Source organism: Talpa europaea (assembly GCF_964194135.1).
Source record: "Talpa europaea genome assembly, chromosome: 15".
NCBI classification, from domain to species: domain Eukaryota; kingdom Metazoa; phylum Chordata; class Mammalia; order Eulipotyphla; family Talpidae; genus Talpa; species Talpa europaea.
This window is the reverse complement of record NC_140083.1, coordinates 68,828,533-68,852,728: the sequence shown is the minus strand read 5'-3', so window position 1 is coordinate 68,852,728 and position 24,196 is coordinate 68,828,533. Positions and strand designations below refer to the sequence as shown.

The window sequence follows — 24,196 nt, the reverse complement described above, 5'->3', positions numbered from 1 at the left end:
TCATCCCTTAGATAATAAATGTATCTAACCATTTTTTATCATTGTTCAAGTGGCAAAATCCTTCCTGATTTTGTGGTTGAACACACAAATCCCAAACTCTGAAATAAGCCAAAAGTTATGTTCATAGCTAATTGGAATTCCTGTGGTTAAATCCATGGGATCTGAGAGATTATTTCCTTTGTAGTTCTCTCATTGGAGTAGAATCAATAGCAGATCATTTAACACCATCTATGAATAACTCACAGTAATAATTTAAAGGCTGTGAAAAACCAACTCACATGAAACTACTTATTTTCCCTATTTCAATTTTTAGCTTGCATTTCTAGTTGATAAACTAATACATTCTAGCCCAGAACCTCTGGTTCCTAACTACGTGGAAGACAAGCACTGAATCCTGGCTTCTTCAACCAATTCTACATAATCTATAAAAGTCAAAGGGAAGCATGTATTCCAGGAGCTTAAAAAAAACAATAACGGATCCCTGGAGTGACTGAAGATTGTTTGTGGCCTCATGTTTAAAGTGGAGGTCTGCATTCTAGACCAAGAGCAACAGGACAGAGGAGCCAGTAAAATGATAATTTGGAGAAAACTTGAAAAGCTCTTGCTACCTCCCCTTTGCATTATGGCAGTGGGTGGGTTGGGGCAAGCAATCTCCATTTGTCCCTTTGCAGCAGAAATCAAAGTTAAAAACCCAATCTAGAGGTCCAGGTGTCACAGGGTAATAATAGCGTGGTGTATGTTAGGGTAGAGAATCAGTGGGGACAAATTATGGCTGGCCCATCAGTCCTAAGATTTCACACCTATGACACTTCTTGGTAAAAGTCCTAAAGCTGGTGGATCCAACCTACTAAAATGACCTCCTTCCAGATCCGCACTTCACTAAGGATGCAGAGATGAACCTTGACCAAAGAAATTTCCTGCAGCAGAGGCAGTCAGGAGGGGGACGCCACGGAGGTTGCTGGGAGCTCTGCTGTGAGGATTAGTCCTTCTTCCTCTTAAACTCACTAAAAATGACATAGACCATCACAGTCAGGGTAGTTGATATTTCTAGGGAAACTCCAGCTTGCAGCACAGAATAACTGAACACAGTGGCAGAAAAGGGAACTGATTAATAGAAAAATACCAAATGAAGGAAATATAGCATCTGACGGAATTATCAGAACAATTTCCATGCTTTTTTTATTCCCAAATATTTTCTCTTAGACACTATTATATATAGGATTTTTAATACCTCATATATTTTCTGATAATATATAAAAATATAATTGATTCCTATGTATTGTTCTTGTATTCTAATTTCAGTTATTAGTTCTAGTAGTTGTTTCACAAATTCTTTTGGGTTTTCTGTGTAAGCAAGCGTGTTCTCTGCAAATACAACTTGACTTCTTTCTGTTTTTATACCTTTGATTGATTTTTTTGCCTTGCTGCACTAGGTAAGACCTCCACTATAATGTTGAATGAAGAATGGTGGTGGCCAAGGAAAATGCAGGGATGGGGGAAAAGGAGGGAATGTTGGCCAAGTGTAGAAAATTTAAAATACAGTAGATGAATGATACTGGATCTAATATATAGCATATAGAGCATGGTGATGGTAGCTAGCAGTACAGCATTGTACACTTGAAATTTGCTAAGATTGTTATAGGGCAGGGAGAGGGGCAGCCCAAATCCTGCAAACCTGCCTATTCTAAATGGGTTCTGCCATCCGCCGCATCAACACAAAACATATGAGACTACTGGGAAGGAACTTTAATACAATTAGGAAACAAAACAGAAAAGGCAAAGAATATAGTTTCTAAAACAAGCACCCAAGGTTACCCGTCCCCTCGTGGGTAAAACTCCATCCAAATGGGATTGGTCCAGAGCAAGGCCCCAAAGCCTGCCACAAGTCTAAAGCATCTTCCAGCGGGGACCCACAGCAAAGGGCCAGAAACAAACAGACAAGCCCAGAAGGAAAAGAGCAAAATCAAAATCAAGATAAAAGCTGCCATTGTCACCTCTCCACGGGTCTCACCCACATCTGTGTCACCCAGTCCACAACCAAAAGGCAAGCGCAGTTTCTTCACGGGTCTCTAGGCTCCATGCACCTCCTCCAGGTCTCCTTCTGGCTCCATCCTGCTTCCCTCCTTCTCAGTCTCCTCTGCAGCTTCTTCTCTCCCTACTCAGCTCCACCCTCCATTTGGGTGGGGCAGGGAACCGTGAAACTCCCCCTTTCCTGGGGACCACCCTGTTACAATATGACCAAAAAATGAACAATGATATAAAAATATAATAAATAAATTTCAAAAATAAGAAATTTTCTAAGATGCTAAATCTTAAATCCTTTCTACACACATACATACATGTAACTACATGTAAGTGATACGTTATTGAGCTTGACATTGGTGATCTCACAATATAAACATGTATTTAAAGGACCATATTGTACACCTTAAAAAATACAATTTATATATGTCAGATATATCTCTTTTTTAAAAGATTTTATTTATTTATTTATGCAAGCACTGGGTACAGTCAGAAGCGCAGGAAGGTGAGAGAATTCACCAGAGCCAGAGTAGGGAGCAGAACAGGCAGAATGATGGAGGACACTGCTGAGGGGAGCAGCGGGCGGCAGGAGAGGTCTGTAGCGTCATGTGGGACCCTCGCCCAGCAGCCGGGGATCGAACTGGCGCTGCAGAGGCTGCGGGCAGTCTCGCAGCCCAGAGGTCAACCCCTGCGCCACGGGGGAGGCCCCTATGTCAGATATTTCTTAAGAAAGAAAGAAAGAATGAGAAATTGGAGGAAGAGAGGGAAGGAAGGAGGCAAGGAGGAAAGAAAGAGTAGATTAGATGAGGAATATATGTGAGAGCTGACAATCAGGTTTTTATTGTAAAGCAAGTGCCTAGCTTAAGCTTCTGTTTTTTTTTGTTTGTTTGTTTTGTTTTCATTTATTTATTTATTTATTTATTTATTTATTAAAATAAATTTTATTTTTATATTCCCCATTCAATTGCACTCCCCTTATTTTGACCCCAATACCTCCCCTCCCCGCCCTCCACCCCCCATAGAGTGCCTCTAGTTCATAGTTGTTTGTTGATTTTGATTTTCACTTTCTTATAGTTATTCATTTTCCTGGTCCCTTATTTAAGTTTTCTAGATTCCTGCTATGAGTGAGACCATCCATTATTTTTCTTTTTCTTTCTGGCTTATTTCGCTGAGCATGATCCCTTCCAGCGCCATCCATGTTGCTGCAAATTGCATGTGTTTATCTTTTTGAATGCTGAGTAATACTCCATGGTGTATATGTACCACATCTTCTTGATCCAGTCATCTATTTTTGGGCATTTGGGTTGTTTCCAAAGCTAAGCTATTGTAAACAGTGCTGCTATAAACATAGGGGTGCAGATTCTCTTTTTGAGTTAATGTTTCTGTGTCCTTTGGGTAAATATCTAGGAGTGGAATTGCTGGATCATATGGAAGCTCAATGTTTAGTAGGTCCAGAAATCTCCACACAGCTCTCCATATTGGCAGGAGAGTTCCTTTTCCTCCACATACTCGACAACATTTGTTGTTGCTAGTTTTTTTAATATGTGCCATTCTCACTGGTGTAAGATGGTATCTCATGGTAGTTTTGATTTGCATTTCCCTGATTACAAGTGATGTTGAACATTTTTTCATATGCCTGTTGGCCATTTGCATTTCCTCTTCAGAGAAGTTTCTTATTAGCTCTTCTGCCCATTTTTTGACAGGATTATTTTCTTTGTTGTTGTTGAGTCTCATCAGCTCTTTGCAGATTTTTGTGATCAGTCCTTTATCATTAGTGTTGTGTGCAAAAATGTTCTCCCAGTCGGTGGGGTTTCTCTTTGTTTTGGTTATTGTCTCTTTTGCTGTGCAGAAGCTCTTTAATTTGATGAACAAGGGAAATTTTTAGTGCTTTGAAATAGCTTAAATGTCTTGCAATAAAAGTTCTGCTTTTGGCAAGAACACGCAAGTGATCTCTCTCAATTCCTCACATCACTTCTTCACTCCTTTCCTTCTTTTTGTTAAAATTATGGGTTCCACAAAGACAGCCTGTTCAATAAATGGTGCTGGGAAAACTGTACCACATGTAAAAAGAATGAAACTAGACTACTACCTCACACCATGTACAGAAACCAACTCAAAATGGATAAAGGGATTGAACATAAGACCTGAAAACATAAAATATATAGAAGAAAACATAGGCAAAACACTCCCTGACATACATCTTAGAAAACTCTTTTAAGGCTCATCACCCAAAGCAAAGAAAGTGAAGAAAAAGATAAACAGCTGGGATTACATCAAACTAAAATGCTTCTGTACAGCAAAGGAGACAATAACCAAAGCAAAGAGACACCCTACTGATTGGGAGAAAATATTTACACTCCATACAACTGATAAGGGACCAATTTCTAAGATCTACAAAGAACTCACATGACTCAACAAAAACAAAGCAAACAATCCAATGGAAAAGTAGGCAGAAGAACTAAAAAGATACTTCTCCAAAGAGGAAATGCAAATATCCAACAAATATAAGAAAAATGTTCAACATCACTTATAATCAGGGAAATTGAAACCACAACGAGATATCACTTCACACCAGTGAGAATGGCATGCATTAAAAAAACTGGCAACAACAAATGCAGGTGGGCCACTACGGAAAGCTGTGTGGCGGTTCCTCAAACTACTAAAAATGGAACTTCCATAGAACCCAGCAATTCCACCCCTAGGGATCTACCAAAGGACACAAAAACTTTAACTCAAAAAGATATCTGCACCTCTACGTTTATTGCAGCACTGTTTACAATTGGTAGGATATGGAAACAACCCAAGAAGTGGATCAAGAAGATGTGGTACACATACACAATGGAATACTATTCAGCAATCAAAAAGATAAACTCATGCCATTTGCAACAACATGGATGGAGCTAGAAGGGATTATGCTCAGTGAAATAAGTCAAAAGCAAAGAGAAAAATATTGGATGGTTTCACTTATAGGAGGAACAAATGGAAACCAAACAAGGGATAGGAAAAAGAAAAACACAAGACTAGCAGGCAAACTATCAATCATTCTGCTGGGCATGAGGAGGGAAAAGTATCAAAACAGGGGAGGGAAGGGCACAAAAGACTATGGTAATGGTTCATGGGTGTCAACCAGGTAAAAAGCGTCAATTTTCTGGTGAAGGATGGAAACTAGACTTTTATTTTTATTTTTTTAAATAAATTTTATTTTTATATTCCCCATACAATTGCGACCCCCTTATTTTGACCCCAATCCCTCCCCTCCCCACCCCCACCCCCCATGGAGTGTCTCTGGTTCATAGTTGTTTGTTGATTTTGATTTTCACTTTCTTATGCTTATTCATTTTCCTGGTCCCTTATTTAAGTTTTCTAGATTCCTGCTATGAGTGAGACCATCCGGTATTTTTCTTTTTCTTTTTGGCTTATTTCGCTGAGCATGATCCCTTCCAGCGCCATCCATGTTGCTGCAAATTGCATGTGTTTATCTTTTTTGAATGCTGAGTAATATTCCATGGTGTATATGTACCACATCTTCTTGACCCAGTCATCTATTTTTGGGCATTTGGGTTGGAAACCAGACTTTTAATGATGAACATAATGTAGTCTATACAGATTGTAGACTAAACTAATCATGACATGAATTTAGAGCTTAATAAAATAGGAATTTTAAAGAGGTTGTTCAGAGACAAACTGAGAATCCAGGCGCTGGAAACCATCTTCAGATTTTTTTTTAATTTTTTTTTATAGAGGCATGTTTTATTTATTTATTTGTTTGTTTGTTTATACATGCACTGGGTACAGTCAGAAGCACAGGAGGGTGAGAGAATTCACCAGAGCCAGAGCAGGGAGCAGAGCAGGCAGAAGGACCGAAGTACACTGCTGAGGGGAGCAGCAGGCGGCAGGAGAGGTCTGCGCGCCATGTGGGACCCTCCTCTGGTGGCCGGGGAGCAGCCGGGGATCGAACCGGCACCGCAGAGGCCGCAGGCAGCTTCGCAACCCAGCGCTCAACCGCTGCGCCACCGGGGAGGCCCTATCTTCAGATTTTTTCTGAGTGACTGGTCCACCATCAGAGGTTTGGTCTCTGTTTATATAAGTGAGTTACACACATGGAATAATATAAAATTATTCCTCCATTCATGTGATCTGCTCAGCTAGATTTGGGGCTTCATTCTGAGGAAATTTTTTCATATGTAGCTATAGATTTTGTCTAGAGTGCAGTGTCTATAGTGTCTGAGTGCAGGATTCTCCCCTGACACCATTTGAACAATACTATAATTTTTCTTTACACTCTCAGTTGTTCATAATTCTGGGTTATTTTTCTAACTTATTATTATGTTCTAATAGCTATTTCAGTACTAAAAATCATCTAACTTTACAATTCTTTCATTTGCTTGCTTACTTTGTAGAACATCACTTTGAAAAACAACATCAATTCCTAATCTTCCATTTTTGGTTTTACTTCTACTTTCTTATCTGGAACTGGAAAGAAAATAAGTTCTTACTTCCACTTTGGGTTATTTTCTAGAAACACTACCTGTGCACTCCTATATAGTAAAGTAGACCAAGAATCTCATATGTCTATTTCTTTGAAGTTTTTTATGCAGAACTTGGATTTAGACATTAATTATCCCATCTGAAAGGTTAGGAAACTTTAGATGTAAGATTCATCTTCTTTTTGTGGATCCCGCAAAATGTGTGGATCTGGAGACCATCTAGGATAAAGAATTCATTAGAGTGTTTCATGTGAACCAGGCAAGGCTTTATCAGAGGCTCAGGCATAAGAAAACCAGCAACAGAATAGGAAGATTTTGGCCTCTCAAAAGGAAACTAGGAGAAGGCTTTTAAAGGGGCAGGTCCATGTGGTGGGGCTGAGAGGAGCATGTCACAGCTGCTCTGGGATGGGCTGAGCCTGGGCACATGCAGACTGGAATGGAATGGTTACATTCCAACTGTGCATATGAGGGTCTTGGCTTCCCTCTCTAGGAATCTAAGTTGATATCACCTGGATTTATTAATTTTTATTCTACTGTGGCACATTTGGTCTGTCTGGTAGCCAAATTACTTGGACAGGATGTTAGAGTAGGGCCTGCCAGTCAGCCATTTGGTCTACCTGTTCAAAAAAGGACTTTTCGGTAGCTTAGCCCAATATTCAATTTCCCTGTCTAATCAGGGCACTGGACAACACAATCATTGGTCCAACTTACACTTACCAGCTCCAATTTCTTTTTCCTAGACTTTCTCAAAAGAAGTAGTATTACTGTTAAAGGCTAAAGATACCAAAAATTAAAAAAGCTTTTTCTTTACACATATTGAGAAAACAGCAAGCATAAAGTACATTTGAAAAATAAAAGAATGGTAAGAACTTCTCCAAATATTAAAATTGTTTGGTGTTTCACATGAATTTTCTCTATTTGATTGCTATGTTAGATCTTACAAAAGACAAGCATATGTATGATATAAAGGCATATAACGTTTGTATGCCTTCAAAATATAAAATAGGCATTCACATGTATTGCTTTTCCTATATATTATACTTACAGTAAATTTTCATTAGAAATTGTGTCCATGAAATAAATTATGCCTTAGAAAGAAGAACCCCCAAAAGATGAGCAATTTTTAAGGTATGAGTTAAGGTCTAAGGGAGGTAATAACATATAACATGAATTTTTTACTATACCGGATATGCTTATAAAAATATAATTCTTGAAGTTTCAAGGAACTGAGAAGGTTGCTAACTAGTCTTCATGAGTCAAGGTCAACGTGAACCCCATGCTGGAAAAAGTATCTTATGATTTCCTTAGCTAAATAACAACAAAATTGCCAAAGCAAGAAAAGATGACACAGAAGTTCTGGAATATCAGAGGCACCTTCTCTGACCCAATAGCAATAGTTGGGTGAGACTCCCTAACTAATAGGCATTTTTTCTTATTCAAAATCATCAACTGTGGGGCCTCCCTGGTGGTGCAAATGGTTAAGACGCAACCTATGAAGCTATCTGTAGCCTCTGCAGCAGAGTTTGATCCCCCTGGCCAACTAGGGAGCAACCCACATGGCTCAGCAGACCTCTCCTGACTCGCCCACTGCTCCCCTCAGCAGTGTACTTTGTTCAATCTCCCTATTCTGTTCCCCATTCTGTCTCTGGTGAATCCTCTCACTCCCCCTCATCTCTGGCCTGTACCCCAGTTCTTATATCCATAAATAAATAAATCTTTATAAAAAATCATCAATTGCATATATTCTCAGGGTAATAGTACTGAATATACAAAAACCTCAAGAATATGAGACTTTAGGGGCCTCCCCGGTGGCGCAGTGGTTGAGCGCTGGGTTGCGAAACTGCGCGCGGCCTCTGAGGCGCCGGTTCGATCCCCGGCTGCTCCCCGGCCACCAGAGGAGGGTCCCACATGGCGTGCAGACCTCTCCTGCCGCCCGCTGCTCCCCTCAGCAGTGTACTTCGGTCCTTCTGCCTGCTCTGCTCCCCGCTCTGGCTCTGGTGAATTCTCTCACCCTCCCGCGCTTCTGACTGTACCCAGTGCATGTATAAACAAAACAAACAAAACAACAACAAAAAAAAAAAACCAGCAAACAAATAAATAAAGCATGCCTCTATTAAAAAAAAAAAGAATATGAGACTTTAATTTCTCGATGAAACTTTCCAAATGGAAGAATAATTAATAATAAATGAAAGCCCATGAGCAAGCTAAGTATCATGCAAATTCCTCCAGGGTTCGATGAGATCAGCATTTTATTCAGGGAATAGGAAGGGACAGTAGATTCTGCAATACCACCCATCAGTTTTCTGTTCTGCTTGGAAATGGAGGATGCAACATATCAAATATTCAAGAATAATTTGAAGTCCAGGGAAGAGTGACGATCTCTCTCCAAGTCATTTATAAATTTCTCTGTAAAGGTCTATACCAGGAGAACTGAATCTCCTGTCCTTTTGTCAATGGAGAAGACAGAAGTATGTTAGTTTTCCCCAGTAAACACCCTGATTTCCCCTTCCTGGCAACATCCCTAGTCCTAGCTAAGCTATTTAAGATGGCATCTGAAGCTACATAAGCAAGCTACTCAGTCCTGCTGTGTCTCTCCCATGTATACAAGATACATGATTGTTATTATTAACAATATGGCTTTTTCTCTTATTAATCTCTGATACTCATTTGATTATTTGCCAACCTAGAAGATCCCAAAGGGTACGAGATGATTTCCTTTGTGCCACAACATTCCTGTGCCAGCATTCCAAACTTCATGAGGATGGAAGCTTCTGTGCGCAAGACTTTCTGAACTCACCTTATATATCTCTTCATCTGACTGTTAATTCTTCTCCTTTAACATCCAAACCAGTGCTCTCATCAGTAATCTATTTTCCTGAGTTGTATGAGCTGCTCTAGCAAATTAGTCAAGCCCAAGGAGGGGATAATGGGAACCTCTAATGTAGAGCCAGTGTGTCAGAAACATAGGTAACAACTTGGACTTTAACATCTGAAGAGGGTTGTAGGGGAACAACTTTGTGGGACTGATTATTTAACCTGAGGGATCTGATGTTAACTCCAGGCAGATAGTATCATAATTGAATTGAGTTATAGGAACCCAGTTGATGATGCAGAATTGTTTGTGTGGGAGAAATCTCTATGCATTAGGGAAATACTTGGCTGGTCAGAAAAAAGAATTCTAAGTCAGAAGTATTGAGAGTAGTGCTGTGAATAGAAAGAAAGCAGAAGTTTTCTTTTACATGATATAAGTATAAATGAATATTTTAGCAGTGACTTAGAAAATTTCCATATGGAATAAAAATGAATTATTATTGTCTTTTAAAATTATGAATTATGGACTTTAGTTATCTGCAACTTTGCTATCCATCATATTTTGAAGGAACAGATTAGATTTGGATAACAAGGGATGCTTATATATAAAGGAACATTTTCTAAACCTAAAGTGAGAAATAGACAAATTCCTGATCACAGTAAGTGATTTTAATGTACACCTCAAAAATGAGGAAAACAAGCAGACCAAAAATAGAGTATGTGGAAGATTTGAATACAGTGTTTACCAAACATGATCTAACCAATGTAGATAAAACACTGAACTAAGTCAGAATAAGATTTATTTCCAGCTTCTGGCCTGCAGTCCAAGCCCAGAGGGGGAGCGGGAACCCACCACCGGGGCAGACCAGACGCGCAGGGAGTGCATCCCGCATCGCCATTTTAGAATAGGGGCATTTCTTCAGTAAAGACTGCTTGAAACCGGCAGAGGGCTCCTGGAGGAGCCAGAGGTGAGCTGGCAAGTTCACACACACCAGGCCCCTTCTGACCTGCAGTCCCAACCCAGAAGGGGAGCGGGCACACAAGACTGGGGAAGACCAGGCATGCAGAGGAGTGCAAACCTGCATCACCTTTATAGAACAGGGACTTTTCTTCAGTAAAGCCTGCTTGAAACCAGCAGATGGCTCCTGGAAGAGCCAGAGGTGAGCTGGGAAGTTCGCCCAAGATGTCGGCCAGTCCCAGCAACACAGTGTCCCAATGCATACAGCAAATTAGGAAACAGACAGTAGGGAGTAGAAGAACCACATGCAACCTAGCAACTGCACAGGAGAAGGCACAAATAAACAGGATCATAAATGAAAGAGGAGAAATCACAATGGACACAGCAGAAATCAAAAGAATAATCAGTAATGACTATGAACAGTTTTATGGAAACAAGTTCAACAATCTAGAGGAGATGGACAAATTCCTACAACTCTACAATCACCCAAAGCTAGATAAAGAAGAAACAGAACACCTAAACAGACCAATTACAAGCAGCGAAATTGAAATGGTAATCAAAAACCACCCAAAAAACAAAACCCAGGACCTGATGGATTTACAAATGAATTCTACCAAACATTCAGAAACGAATCGGTGCCTCTCCTTCACAAACTCTTCCAAAAAATTGAGAAGGAAGGGATAATACCAAACACGTTCTATGAAGCCAACATTACACTAATACCAAAACCGAACAAGGACAACACAAAAAAGGAAAACTACAGGCCAATCTCCCTAATGAACACTGATGCAAAAATCCTCAATAAAATTTTAGCTATCAGAATCCAACAATGTATCCATAAAATAATTCACCACGACCAAGTAGGATTCATGCCAGGGACACAAGGATGGTTCAACATCTGAAAATCAATCAACGTTATCCAACACATCAACAAAAAGAAATATAAAAAACATATGATAATATCAATAGATGCTGAGAAAGCTTTTGACAAAGTGAAGTGCAACACCCATTCATGATAAAAGCCCTTGAAATTCTTCGGATATAAGGAACATACCTCAACATCATAAAGGCCATATATGACAAGCCAACAGCCAGTATCATTCTCAATGGTGAAAAGCTGGAAGCATTTCCATTAAGATCTGGAACAAGACAAGGATGTCCACTCTCACCACTGCTTTTCAATATAATACTGGAAGTCCTAGCCAGAGCAATAAGATAAGAGAAAGACATACAAGGAATCCAAATAGGAAAAGAAGAAGTCAAACTATCACTATTTGCAGATGATATGATAATATACATAGAGAACCCAAAAACTCCACAGAAAATCTAATTCAACTTGTCAATCAGTTCGGTAAAGTGGCAGGATACAAAATCAACACGCAAAAGTCAGTAGCCTTCCTATACACAAACAATAAATCTGAAGAAGAAATAAAAAAAACATCCCTTTTATTATGGAAACAAAAATTCAAATACTTGGGAATAAATCTAACAAAAGAGGTAAAGGACCTATACAAAGAAAACTATAAAACACTGTTAAAAGAAATAGAAGAAGACACAAAGAAATGGAAAGACATCCCCTGCTCATGGATTGGAAGAATAAACATTATTAAAATGGCCATTCTAGCAAAAGCAATATACAGATTCAATGCTATTCCAATAAAAATTTCATTGTCATTCTTCAAAGAAATAGAACAATTATTGATGAAATTCATATGGAATCACCAAAAACCCCGAATAGCCAAAGCTCTCCTGAAAAAAAAAAAGAAGGGAATGGAGGCATCATACTCCCAGACTTTAAACTATACTACAAAGCCATAATCATCAAAACTGCATGATATTGGAACAAGAACAGACACACAGACCAATGGAATCGAATAGAAAATCCAAAAATAAACCCACAGATTTATGGTCAACTAATCTTTGACAAAGGAGCAAAGACTATGCATTGGAGCAAAGAAAGTTTGCTCAATAAATGGTGCTGGGAAAACTGGGTCGCTACATGCAAAAGAATGAAGCTTGACCACTACCTCACACCATACACAAAACCAACTCAAAATGGATTAAAGAACTAGACATAAGACCTGAAACCATAAAATACATAGAAGGAAAGATAGGTGAAACACTACGTGATATGCACATCAAAGACATCTTTACAGACACATCACCCAAAGCAGTGATAGTGAAGGCAAAGATAAACAGCTGGGACTACACCAAATTAAAGAGCTTTCTGCACAGCAAAAGAGACAATAACCAAAACAAAGAGAAACCCCACCAACTGGGAGATCATTTTTGCACACAACACTAATGATAAAGGACTGATCACAAAAATCTGCAAAGAGCTGATGAGACTCAACAACAACAAAGAAAATAATCCTGTCAAAAAAGGGCAGAACAGCTGAAAAGAAACTTCTCTGAAGAGGAAATGCAAATGGCCAACAGGCATATGAAAAAATGTTCAACATCACTTGTAATCAGGGAAATGCAAATCAAAACTACCATGAGATACCATCTTACACCAGTGAGAATGGCACATATTAAAAAAAACTAGCAACAACAAATGTTGGCGAGGGTGTGGAGAAAAAGGAACTCTTCTGCACTGTTGGTGGGAGTGCAAACTGGTCCAACCACTATGGAGAGCTGTGTGGAGATTTCTGGACCTACTAAACATAGTGCTTCCATATGATCCAGCAATTCCACTCCTAGGTATTTACCCAAAGGACACAGAAACATCAATTCCAAAGAACACCTGCACCCCTATGTTTATAGCAGCACTATTTACAATAGCTAAGCTTTGGAAACAACCCAAATGCCCAAAAATAGATGACTGGATCAAGAAGATGTGGTACATATACACCATGGAATATTACTCAGCATTCAAAAAAGATAAACACATGCAATTTGCAGCAACATGGATGGCGCTGGAAGGGATCATGCTCAGCGAAATAAGCCAAAAAGAAAAAGAAAAATACCGGATGGTCTCACTCATAGCAGGAATCTAGAAAACTTAAATAAGGGACCAGGAAAATGAATAACTATAAGAAAGTGAAAATCAGAATCAACAAAAAACTATGAAACAGAGACACTTTGTGGGGGGGGCGGGAGGTGAATATTGGGATCAGAATGGGGGGGTTGCAATTGTATGGGGAATATAAAAATAAAATTTATTATTTAAAAAAAAAAAACAGCAACAACAAATGTTGGTGAGGATGTGGAGAAGAAGGAACTCTCCTGCACTGTTGGTGGGAGTGCAAACTGGTCCAACCACTATGGAGAGCTGTGTGGAGATTTCTGGACCTACTAAATATAGAGCTTCCATATGATCCAGCAATTCCACTCCTATGTATTTACCCAAAGGACACAGAAACATCAGTTCCAAAGAGCACCTGCACCCCTATGTTTATAGCAGCACTGTTTACAATAGCTAAGCTTCGAAAACAACCCAAATGCCCAAAAATAGATGACTGGATCAAGAAGATGTGGTACATATACACCATGGAATATTACATTCAAAAAAGATAAACACATGCAATTTGCAGCAACATGGATGACGCTGGAAGGGATTATGCTCCATGAAATAAGCTAGAAAGAAAAAGAAAAATACCGGATGGTCTCACTCATAGCAGGAATCTGGAAAACTTAAATAAGGGACCAGGAAAATGAATAATTATTAGAAAGTGAAAATCAAAATCAACAAAAACTATGAACCAGAGACACTCTATGAGGGGTGGGGTGTGGGGAGGGGAAGAATTGGGGTCAAAATAAGGGGGTTGCAATTGTACGGGGAATATAATAATAAAATTTACAAATAAATAAATAAATAAAATGGTTTGATTTTAAAAAAAAAGATTTATTTCCAGGGTACATAAAACATTTACAGCAGTTAATATTTCTCTGGGCCACAAGCAAATCTCGATATTTTCTAACAATTTGAAATCATTTTGAAAACAAGATAATGCAAACTAAGGGCACAAAAATATACAAGGGATAAGAAATTGATTACACTGAAGTTAGCAAAATGGTTGGAGGAGGAGGGATTTGGATGGAAAGGGAATTTCTAGGCAACACATTTCTATGCGTCTGTCCATGTCTTTTTTCTTTTTTTACATGAGTGGTGACTGTGTGAATTTTATATTCATTTGATATAAAAAATTCTTCACGGGCCTCCCCGGTGGTGCGGTGATTGAGCGCTGGGTTGCGAAGCTGCCCGCAGCTACAGTGCCGGTTCGATCCCCGGCTGCTCCCTGGCCACCAGAGGAGGGTCCCACATGGCGCGCAGACCTCTCCTGCTGCCCGCTGCTCCCCTCAGCAGTGTACTTTGTCACTCTGCCTGTTCTGCTCTCCTCTCTGGCTCTGGTGAATTCTTTCACCCTCCCGCGCTTCTGACTGTACCCAGTGCTTGTATAAATAAATAAATAAATCTTTAAAAAAAAAAAATTCTTCACGAATTTTATAACATTTTGTAAAAATATGGCTACCACAAAGGGGAAATGCCTCAGATGCCTTAGTATTACCTATATATGTAGGAGAAAAGAAAGCTCACCAAAATAGACACTTAGCTAAGTGTCTAGCTCCCAATTGTATGTATCCTGTCAAGAAATTCCCTGCAAAGTGAAAGGTAATTGCTGGACCTATGACCACCTAACACCAAGAAAAAGGCTTGACACTTGTTGGTCACTATGGAAATGGGAGAGAATCCATATTTGTGTGTGCTGTTCTAGTACACTTAACCATTTGACAATAAACCTTGTAAGCCAAGACAAGCTAAGCACAAGAAACAGAATCTCTAGCTCATCCAGAATGCAGATTGTTTGATAGAGAGAGAATATTTGATTATGGAAAATCATCACAAATGGTGCTAGCTTATTCATCAAGGCAAACTTTTAAGCATTTTAAATAGGATTGAGCATAAACTCATTTCATGAGGAGATGACTCACAATCCAGCGTGCTTCTTCCTATCACAATGCCTCCTCTCCCTCAACCCCCTCATCCTTCTGGAGAGTTCCCTCTGACTAATTTTCTCAGAAAGGAAAGAAAATGAGCTTGTATTACAGATGGCACTACTCATTTTTTTGGCAACAGCCAGAGATGGACTGTAAAATATCATAGCTCTACTCAGAAGTAGTTCTGAAGGTCTGTAAAAAATGTTAATTTTCCCACTAGGTATAACTTTAAACTGTATATTCATACTATACAATCTGATGATTCCCTTTGCCTGGAAGAAAAAAATGGCTTAAGAAATGGCTTTAGAAATCTACATAAATTCAGTCAGTATCTTATGGTGTGACTAGATGGTCATTGACTTGAAAGAAAAGGGACTGGAAAATCAATATCAAGAAAGACTGGAGCTGGAAGGGATCATGCTTAGTGAAATAAGCCAGAAAGAAAAAGAAAAATACCGGATGGTCTCACTCATAGCAGGAATTTAGAAAACCTAAATAAGGGATCAGGAAAAAGACTAATTATAACAAAGTAAAAATCAAAATCAACAGGCAACTATAAACCAGAGACACACTGCAGGGGGGGAAGAAGGGAGTAGGATCAAAACAAGGGGGGGTGGGAATTTTACGGGGAGGGTAACAAAAATGAAAATGCACACATTGTACAAAGATAAAAAATGATGTAAAACATATATAAAATAAACTAAAAAAAAAAAGATTGGGAAAGTGGTATAAGGCTATACCTCTCAGGATAGAGTGTGAAGATACTTGCTTCTCTTGTGGGTAATCTCCACTGAGAGTTTATTCATTGCACTACAAGCTTCCTTATTATGTAATCAACCAATCCCACCTCCTACTTACCATTCAAGTATACCTGTTATATTGATTTTCGTATTTACCAAATCCTTGGTTTGTTTTCACTTTTACCCCTTATGTACCTAAGTAATATAAGCATATTTTGCAGATGGGCTCCCTTGTTAAAGTTAATCCCACAAAACAATATTTTAACACCCACATTTCTTAGATCTCTTTTTCTCTCAATTCATCTTTGATTGGATGATGTTTATATAGGAAATACATAAATTTCTGTGGGTTCAGATGTGGTTTTGTCAATATAAGCTCAAATCATCAATGCATATGAGATTCCATTTATCTATATCTCCCACAATCCTTGGTATTATCTGTTTCTTAGTTTTTGCCATTAAAATGGGTATGAAATGGTATTATATAATTATAGTCGCTACTTGTGATTATCAAATTATGAGTGAAGATGATGAACATCTCTATAAAAACGTGTTTAGTGGATTATGTAGTTTATCGTCTGTGAAATACTTTTCAAATATGTTACTCTATTGTCATTCTAATTGATTTGTGACAGTTTTTTATGCTTTTGCTATTAATACTGTGTTAGTTATAAGTATTTGAAATATCTTCTCCCAGTTCTATTTTCAGGTTCTTTCATTCTAGCTAAAGCTCATCATTTTATTTTTTTTAATATTTTTTTAAAGATATTTATTTATTTATACAAGCACTGGGTATAGTCAGAAGCATGGGAGGGTGAGAGAATTCACCAGAGCCAGAGCGGGGAGCAGAGCTGGCAGAAGGACCGAAGTACACTGCTGAGAGGAGCAGCAGGCGGCAGGAGAGGTCTGTGCGCCATGTGGGACCCTCCTCCGGTGGCTGGGGAGCAGCCGGGGATCGAACTGGCACTGCAGAGGCTGCGGGCAGCTTTGCAACCCAGCGTTCAACTGCTGCACCACCAGGGAGGCCCTAAAGTTCATCATTTTAATGTGACAGAATTTTTAATTATTTTCCTTCTTGATACACATACTTTTTTGTATCATTGAAAGAAATCCTGCTGTGATAGTCAACTTCCAAGATAAACCTTAACAATTCTCACCTTCTGATACCTGTGCCTTTGAGTAGTCCCCTTCTTTATTATTATTAGTGGAAAGCAGCAGAAGTTATACTCTTTAACTTCTGAGACTAAACCATAGAAGACATTATTGCTTTCATTTGCTTTTTAGGATTAATTGCTCTGGTAGATGCCAGCCACCATACTATGAGAACAGTCAAGTAGCACTATGTAGTGAGGAACTAAGGCTTCCTCCTACCAATAATCAATGCCAAGTTACTAACCATGTGAATGAGCCATCTGTAAAGAGATCAAATGACTGGATTGGGTCTTCAGATGATGCGTCCCAGTTACCATATTGACCAAAGGTGTTTTCTATGGCATTTTGAGAATGGTAGGTCATAATTTTCAAATATTATCTCCTTAAAAGTCTTCTAATAGACAAGATAAAACAATCTATGGCACAAGGAATGTTTGTGAAAGTAAGTATGAAGAAAGGGAAGAAATAAATGAATAGGGCCTCCCTGGTGGCGCAGGGGTTAAGACGCAACCTATGAAGCAATCCACAGCCACTGCAGCACGAGTTCAATTCCCAGCCAGCCAGGGAGAAACCAACATGGCAGGACAGACCCCTCCTGTCTTGCCCGCTGCTCCCCTCAGCAGTGTACTTCAGTCCATCTGCCTGTTCTGTTCCCTGCTCTGTCTCTGGTGAATCCTCTCATGCCCCACATCTCTGACCTGTACCCCAATTCTTGTATAAAAATAAATAAATCTTTAAAAAAAAAAAGAAATAAATGAATAAAGAAAAAACAAAGAAAGGAAGAGGTCATCCTATCGCTAGTGGAAAAAAGGAAACTGGAAGAGAGACAGTTGATGAGAGAAAGGTATCTATAGATTTTCTTGAACTTCTGTGATAAATATTATGCATAATTATGAAAGGGAATTATTTTATGCTAGATCTCAATTTTTAAAGTGTTGATAAATAAAGTTCCATTCATAGGTAAATCTTCTTCATCTCACATATCGAATGCCTCTTAGAGTCACAGAAAACATCATTCCAACCCCATCCTCTATGATTCCAGAAAACTATTGTAGCACATTCCTCTGCAGAAAAATTAGGCTCATTTTCGTGCCAAAATCTAAAGAGAAATATAGGGTAAAAATATGTCATCAATGACAGTATAGTGATTGATTAAAAAGTATGTAGCATTGCAGCTGGACAGACTGGGGCTCGGTGTGAAAGACTATCCCAATGATTGTCTTCCTTGTCTCACGCCACCCTCCTCAACAACCTCAGATGCAGACACATGCTTTTTATACTTGTCCATCTAACATTCTCCCAGCAAAATTTTTATTAAGTGGAGTGATCTTGGACCTTTCCTTTAGACTTTGATCTTTATACTTCCTCCTCTTGCAGAACCCTTGTCTTGACTTCAGTTATTAAACAATTCCCTTCTTAGTGGTAAAGGGCCTTCTTTAGTTGTGAACTTTTACCACCTTTCTAAGTTTCCCTATTCTCATGCTGTTACCTTAAAAAAAGGGAGATTGAGTCTGGAAAAGAGGAGTTACCTTACCTTCAGAAAATACAAATTTGTGATGAGGATGGGAAGCAGTACATTATTTTTGCAATTAAGAGACTGAATTTTTTTGCTGACTAGTTTGATCTTAAGGAAGTAATTCAATCTCCTAAGTATTATTTATGTATAAAAATAAGAATCATAATAAGGTCCCCAAATGACTGACAAGATTGTGTGCAAATCAAATGAGATAATGTAAAATTAAAATTCTGGCATTTTAAGCCACAAATAAATGGTACTGCTATATAATTATCCTACCAGAATTGAACATAGTTTTGACTCAGATATTTTAAGTCAATTGGTGAAAAAATTCATTGAAGTGTCTATATTTGCTTAGAGCAGCAAAATGTTATGGTTGAAAAAGTCCCACCTGGGCCTCCCCTGGTGGCGCAGCGTTTGGGCACTGCGGTTCGTTCCCCGGCCGCCGGTAAGGGTCCCACAAAAAAAAAAGAAAAAGTCCCACCTTTGGTATAGATAAACATAAACTGAGATCCATGTTCTCATCTCACTAATTTATTGACCTTGGTCAAGTTATCCAATTTTTCACTAATGAAATGGGTTATAAAAAAATAACTTCTCATGATGTTTGAAATAATGCATATATTTAGCAAGAGTTTAATAATTAGTATCTTTTATCATTAGTAATAGTTCCTACTAATAAATTTGCCCTAAATTTCTCAAGTAAACAAGACCCTGTGGCTCATGAATTTGAGTCTGCACTCACCTGACATTTTCTGTGTAAGATGTCTGATCAATCCATTGCCAGTTGTTATTCCCTTGTGGATCTGAGAGTCCCAGAAAATAAGAAAAGTTTTTATTCAGCTGCTGGACAATGAAATTCTGAAGGAAGAAAAAGAAAGGATCATTGCCAGAAATTTCCAGACTGAAATGCCCTCTGGACTTAGTGCCCTGAACCGGAAAACTTGTGTACTCTCTTAGACTGTAAAATAGTATAGTCACTGTGAAAAACAGTGTGGTGCATCTCCAAAAATTAAAATTAGAATAACTATATGATCAAGCAATTCCATTTCTGGGACTATATCCAAAGTAACTGAAAATGGGATTTCAAAGAGATATTCATAGTAGCCAAGTGTAAGAAGCGTCCCAAATGCCCATTAACATAAGAATGGAATATTATTCAGTCTTAAAAAAGAAGAAGATCCTGTCACATGCTACAACATGGATGAATTTTCACTAAGTGAAATAAGGCAGTCACAAAAGAACAAATGCAATATGATTCCATCTAAATGAGTTACCTGAAGTAATCAAACACAGGAAATGGGTAGTTGTTCAATGGATATAGAGCTTCAATTTAGTGAAATGAAAAAAATGTGGAGCTATTTTTGCAAGAACATGAAGATAGTTAATACTCCTGAACTGGACACTTAAAAAACACTTAAAAAAACCCAGGTACTATAAGTCAATTGTTACCTCAATTTGAAAAAAATGTAATTTTTAAAATGAAAAACCGTGAGGTAGAAGATTTTGTGTTATTTTGTTTCTACAATTAAAACATTTTTATGAAAATTAAAGTCAAAGGAAGTACCTGCTCAGTTTCTGTGTTTATCACCACCAAATGAGCCCCCATCCCAACACAGTTCTGCTCACTCTTCTTCCAAAAGTTCAGTTCAGTAGAAATGAGGTAGCAGCTGGAACCAAATGATTTCCAGGTACCTGGACAACACCCCCAAACTTTTTCTGTGTTGCATGAAAGAGAAAGGTCAGTGCAAGGTAATGTGAACTGTATTAAAGAGGTATGTTCTAAATACATAACATCCAAGGATCTGTGGCTGTTTTCTAGAGGTGTTTCTTAATTCACCCTGAATTACATGATTTCATCCATAGAATTGAGTTTATATAAACATTCTTTAACATTCATTCCTCAATGTTTACTAAGGCTTACCTGGAGAGTTGTTCGGGATATTTGTCCCAAAGTCACTATACACGGTTTTTGGTTTTTTGGTCTGTTCTTCATATAACTTATGCATTAAAGCACAAAATTCTCTTAAAGTTGTCTTTAGGGGGGCGGGGGCGGGAGGGAAGGGATTGGGGTCAGAATGGGGGGCTGCAATTGTATGGGGAATATAACAATAAAATTTTATAAAAAAAAAAAATAAAAAAATAAAAATAAAAAATTCTTTACTTCAGTCAAAAAAAAAAAAAAATTCTCTTAAAGTTGTCAATGACTAACACAAGTGAATTGGGTACCAGATCGTCTTCATAATCTTGGGCAAACCACAGAGACTCAGGATTTTTTAAATGGAGATGATAATTATTCATGGGGTATTTAGGAGAATTAGAATTATGCCTCATTTACAATTCTAGCTTCACCATTTGTCATATATATGCCCTTGGGCAAATTACACAATCTCCTTGAGCCTTAATTATTTCATCTTTAAAATGGAAATGATAGCAGTAGCAATTTAAAGGGAGACAATCACAAAGTAAGTATAAAGTAATTTGAAAGGAATAATTAATTATAAACATTACCTAATAATGTCTTTTACAAAGTTTCAAGCACTTAAGAGTTTATCAGTTTTCTCTCCTTTCCCCTTAGAAGCACCAATTTGCCACTCTCTTATGGTCAAAAAAAAACTATATCTATTTTAATTACATGTATATAAATTTAGCAAATATGTGTAAATATATATTAGAAAATATACATATATATACATGTATACATACAATATATATTTGCATGTATACCTTGATTCTGAATTCAACTCTCCCCACTCTCCACATAGGCTGTATTTTATAGTAAGGGCAGCCTCATCCTGGGTTATGTTCTAAGAACCAATTGGCCAGTAATAAAGCTAATACTTGTAATGGAGATTGGAACATTAGAAATCAAAAAGAGAATTTTATTCATTTGAGGGGTGAGGATAATGTGAAGTAAAAGCTGTTATGTACAATTCCAGGAATGGCTGGAGCATAGTGTATGGTGTATGTTGGTAGCATTTATTGAGATCAAGAGACTGGAGGGAGAACGGTTTTGAGGGCATATCTATAACCTGATACAAACATGTATGTTTAGAGGCAGCTTAAGGATATTTTAAAAAAATAGAATAAACCAACCTTGAGCTCAACCTTGACCTCTCACTGAAAAAAGATAAAGTCTGGTTAAGTAGAGCAATATCTTACCTGTCATGCTTGTGCCTTCACTGAAGCAAGTTAGACTTGAATATGTGTGTAGTTCAGACAACCTGTTGCTGGTTTTACCATATGTAAAATGATAAGTCACTGTGGAGGAATAAGAAGGATTAGAGTCTTTCATTGACATGCAATATAGCCTCACGTGTCACAAATCTGTGCCAACTTGGTTTATCCTTAAGTGCCAGGATTCTTTATGACAACCCAATGAAGACTGTACAGAATTAATGCTTTATATTATTTATTCCTCTTTATATTAGCAAACCTACACTTTCTTTGCTCTTTCCCCATTGCCTTTTAAGCTCTATTTCCTAGGGCATATGTTCTGTTTTCTACATCAATTAATCTTAGAACAGTGATGGTCACAAAGTTATCAATGAATATGTGTTGACTTATTGGATGCCTGTGTCTCCTTGATTTTAATAATTCTGAAGTAAACATGTAGGTTATTTTGATATTTTTTTTAAGTTTCTGATTGCTAGTAGCTACAGATAAACATGTAGAATAAAAATAACAACCAAGGGGAACATGATCTTTTACGTTCAAGGTGTATATAAGACCTGTTCTCTCTCAGGTCCTGACTTGATTTTTCACTGATTTCTTTCTTATCCTTCTACTGTTAAGCTCAATATTTTCAAACTTTTCCAACTTTCTTTTGGCATCTGTCTTGGATCCTGAGTATCTGTTCCTTATTAATTAATAAAATAACTATTCTTAAACCCCCTTCTCTCTTACATTTGACCATGAAAAGTAAAGCAAAGTCTAATTTCAGCAATAATTACCTGTGTATTATTAAGACTATGAGATTTACATCTCAGAGGAATTTCAAACATGAAGTCTCTCCTAGACTATCCAGAAATATTTGAATATCCTTATTAATGAATAGAGAACCAAACTGTAGATTACTGAGCAAAAAAAGATCTATGACTCTTCTCACAAAATGAATTTGAAATATTTATGTGGAGATAAGTCAAATATGGAGGAAATATACCATTCCTAAAGATTGCTAATATTTTATATGAATACTTTTCATTTTATATTGGAAAACACTTCCATAGGAATAGCAAAGACCTAAAGGATTATGGTTCCAAAAGCAATTATGGCCGCACTGTCAGTAGAGGGCTTGGTGACTGGAGAACATGGATCACTCCTGACCACGGAGTAGAAGATGGTGTCTTAGAGGATGGCTACAATCAACACACATTCAAGGTGAGGTCATGACTGGGGAAAATGCTAACAAAGGCAAACAGGTGAAGTAAATTTGGGAGCAAAGCCAATTATCAAAAGACAGAGGAAGAAGAAAAAAGGCCAGGTAAATCAAGGAAGGCATGCCATTACAAGCAAAAGCCCGCATGTGAATGGGGGAAAGGAGAACATGCCCTTGGGAATCTCTGTAGAACATGACAAGATAAGGATCACAAAGAGTACCTTCTCCACAAAGTACTTACCCACACAGCTCACGATGAAACTAGCACTGAGGAGTGCTAGGCAAGCCACAGCAACAGACCACAGCCTCACCTGTGAGCCCCACATGGCTTTCCCTGTCAGGCAAGGAAGATAAATGCAGTTACTCAAATGCCAGGAAGCTGGAGCTCCTGAGAAGCTTGGAGCAGATGAAGACCCTCTGAATAATTCAACATAAAGCAAGAAAAGAGCTAGAAAATCCTTTAGAATAAATGAACAGGTAATAACTCTAAAATCCAAAAGTATTTGGCAAAATGTCCTCAGCAATTGCTATTTTCTTTTTCTTTCTTAAATATTACATTCATCTGGTCACTCTCTGTCTTCTCAAAACACAATCTTTAGTCTCTCACTTCTCATAGCACTGCATTAGTATTTGATTTTAGTGTTCTTTCAAGTGCCTTTGACTGGGAAGAATTATTCTTTCTTTCAAGTTTCCATGACTCTGCTCTGAGGTCCATCTCCTTCCCTTCAGTCTGTCTGTTGTCTATATCTTCTGGCCAGATGACTCTTAGTAGTTTTTCTCACTTCTTCTCTGGAACTGAGAAAAGGAATGCTCACCTCTACCCTGAAGTTCCCCTTCTTGAACCATTATGTGGGGGTCTTTGTGTTCAGAAGGTATAGGGAACTCTTATGTCTCTCTCCCTGAAGATGTTACCCAAGGACCTGGGTAAGATCAAATCTCGGCGACAAACTGCTAAAACTCTGACAAGGCTCAGAAACTTCCAATATAAAGAATAGCTTGAAAGAAGAAGTAGTGGTTTGGACTAAAGTTTCCAGTGATTTTAAAATAATATCAGAAAAAAGTAAAAGAGGAAATTGAGAAATATATCCAAAATTATTCATGAGAATTTCAACAAAAAATATTCAGAACATTTGTTCATTTCCTGGCACAAAATTTCTCTGATTCCTATTCATTCTAGCAAGCAAAATAGAA

The 24,196-nt window shown here is 38.1% G+C and overlaps 1 protein-coding gene across 1 annotated transcript; it reads right to left on the bottom strand.

The window, feature by feature from the left end:
- Positions 1-17,752: 17,752 nt before the first annotated feature.
- Positions 17,753-23,851, bottom strand: LOC311185458 (C-type lectin domain family 6 member A-like; the record flags this gene model as incomplete). Its single annotated transcript, XM_084256083.1, has 6 exons — positions 17,753-18,210; positions 19,373-19,488; positions 20,195-20,346; positions 21,790-21,888; positions 23,247-23,339; positions 23,821-23,851. The coding sequence occupies 6 exons, from the start codon at positions 23,849-23,851 to the stop codon at positions 18,066-18,068; spliced, it is 636 nt and encodes a 211-aa protein (XP_084112209.1). The 3' UTR covers positions 17,753-18,065.
- Positions 23,852-24,196: the final 345 nt, after the last annotated feature.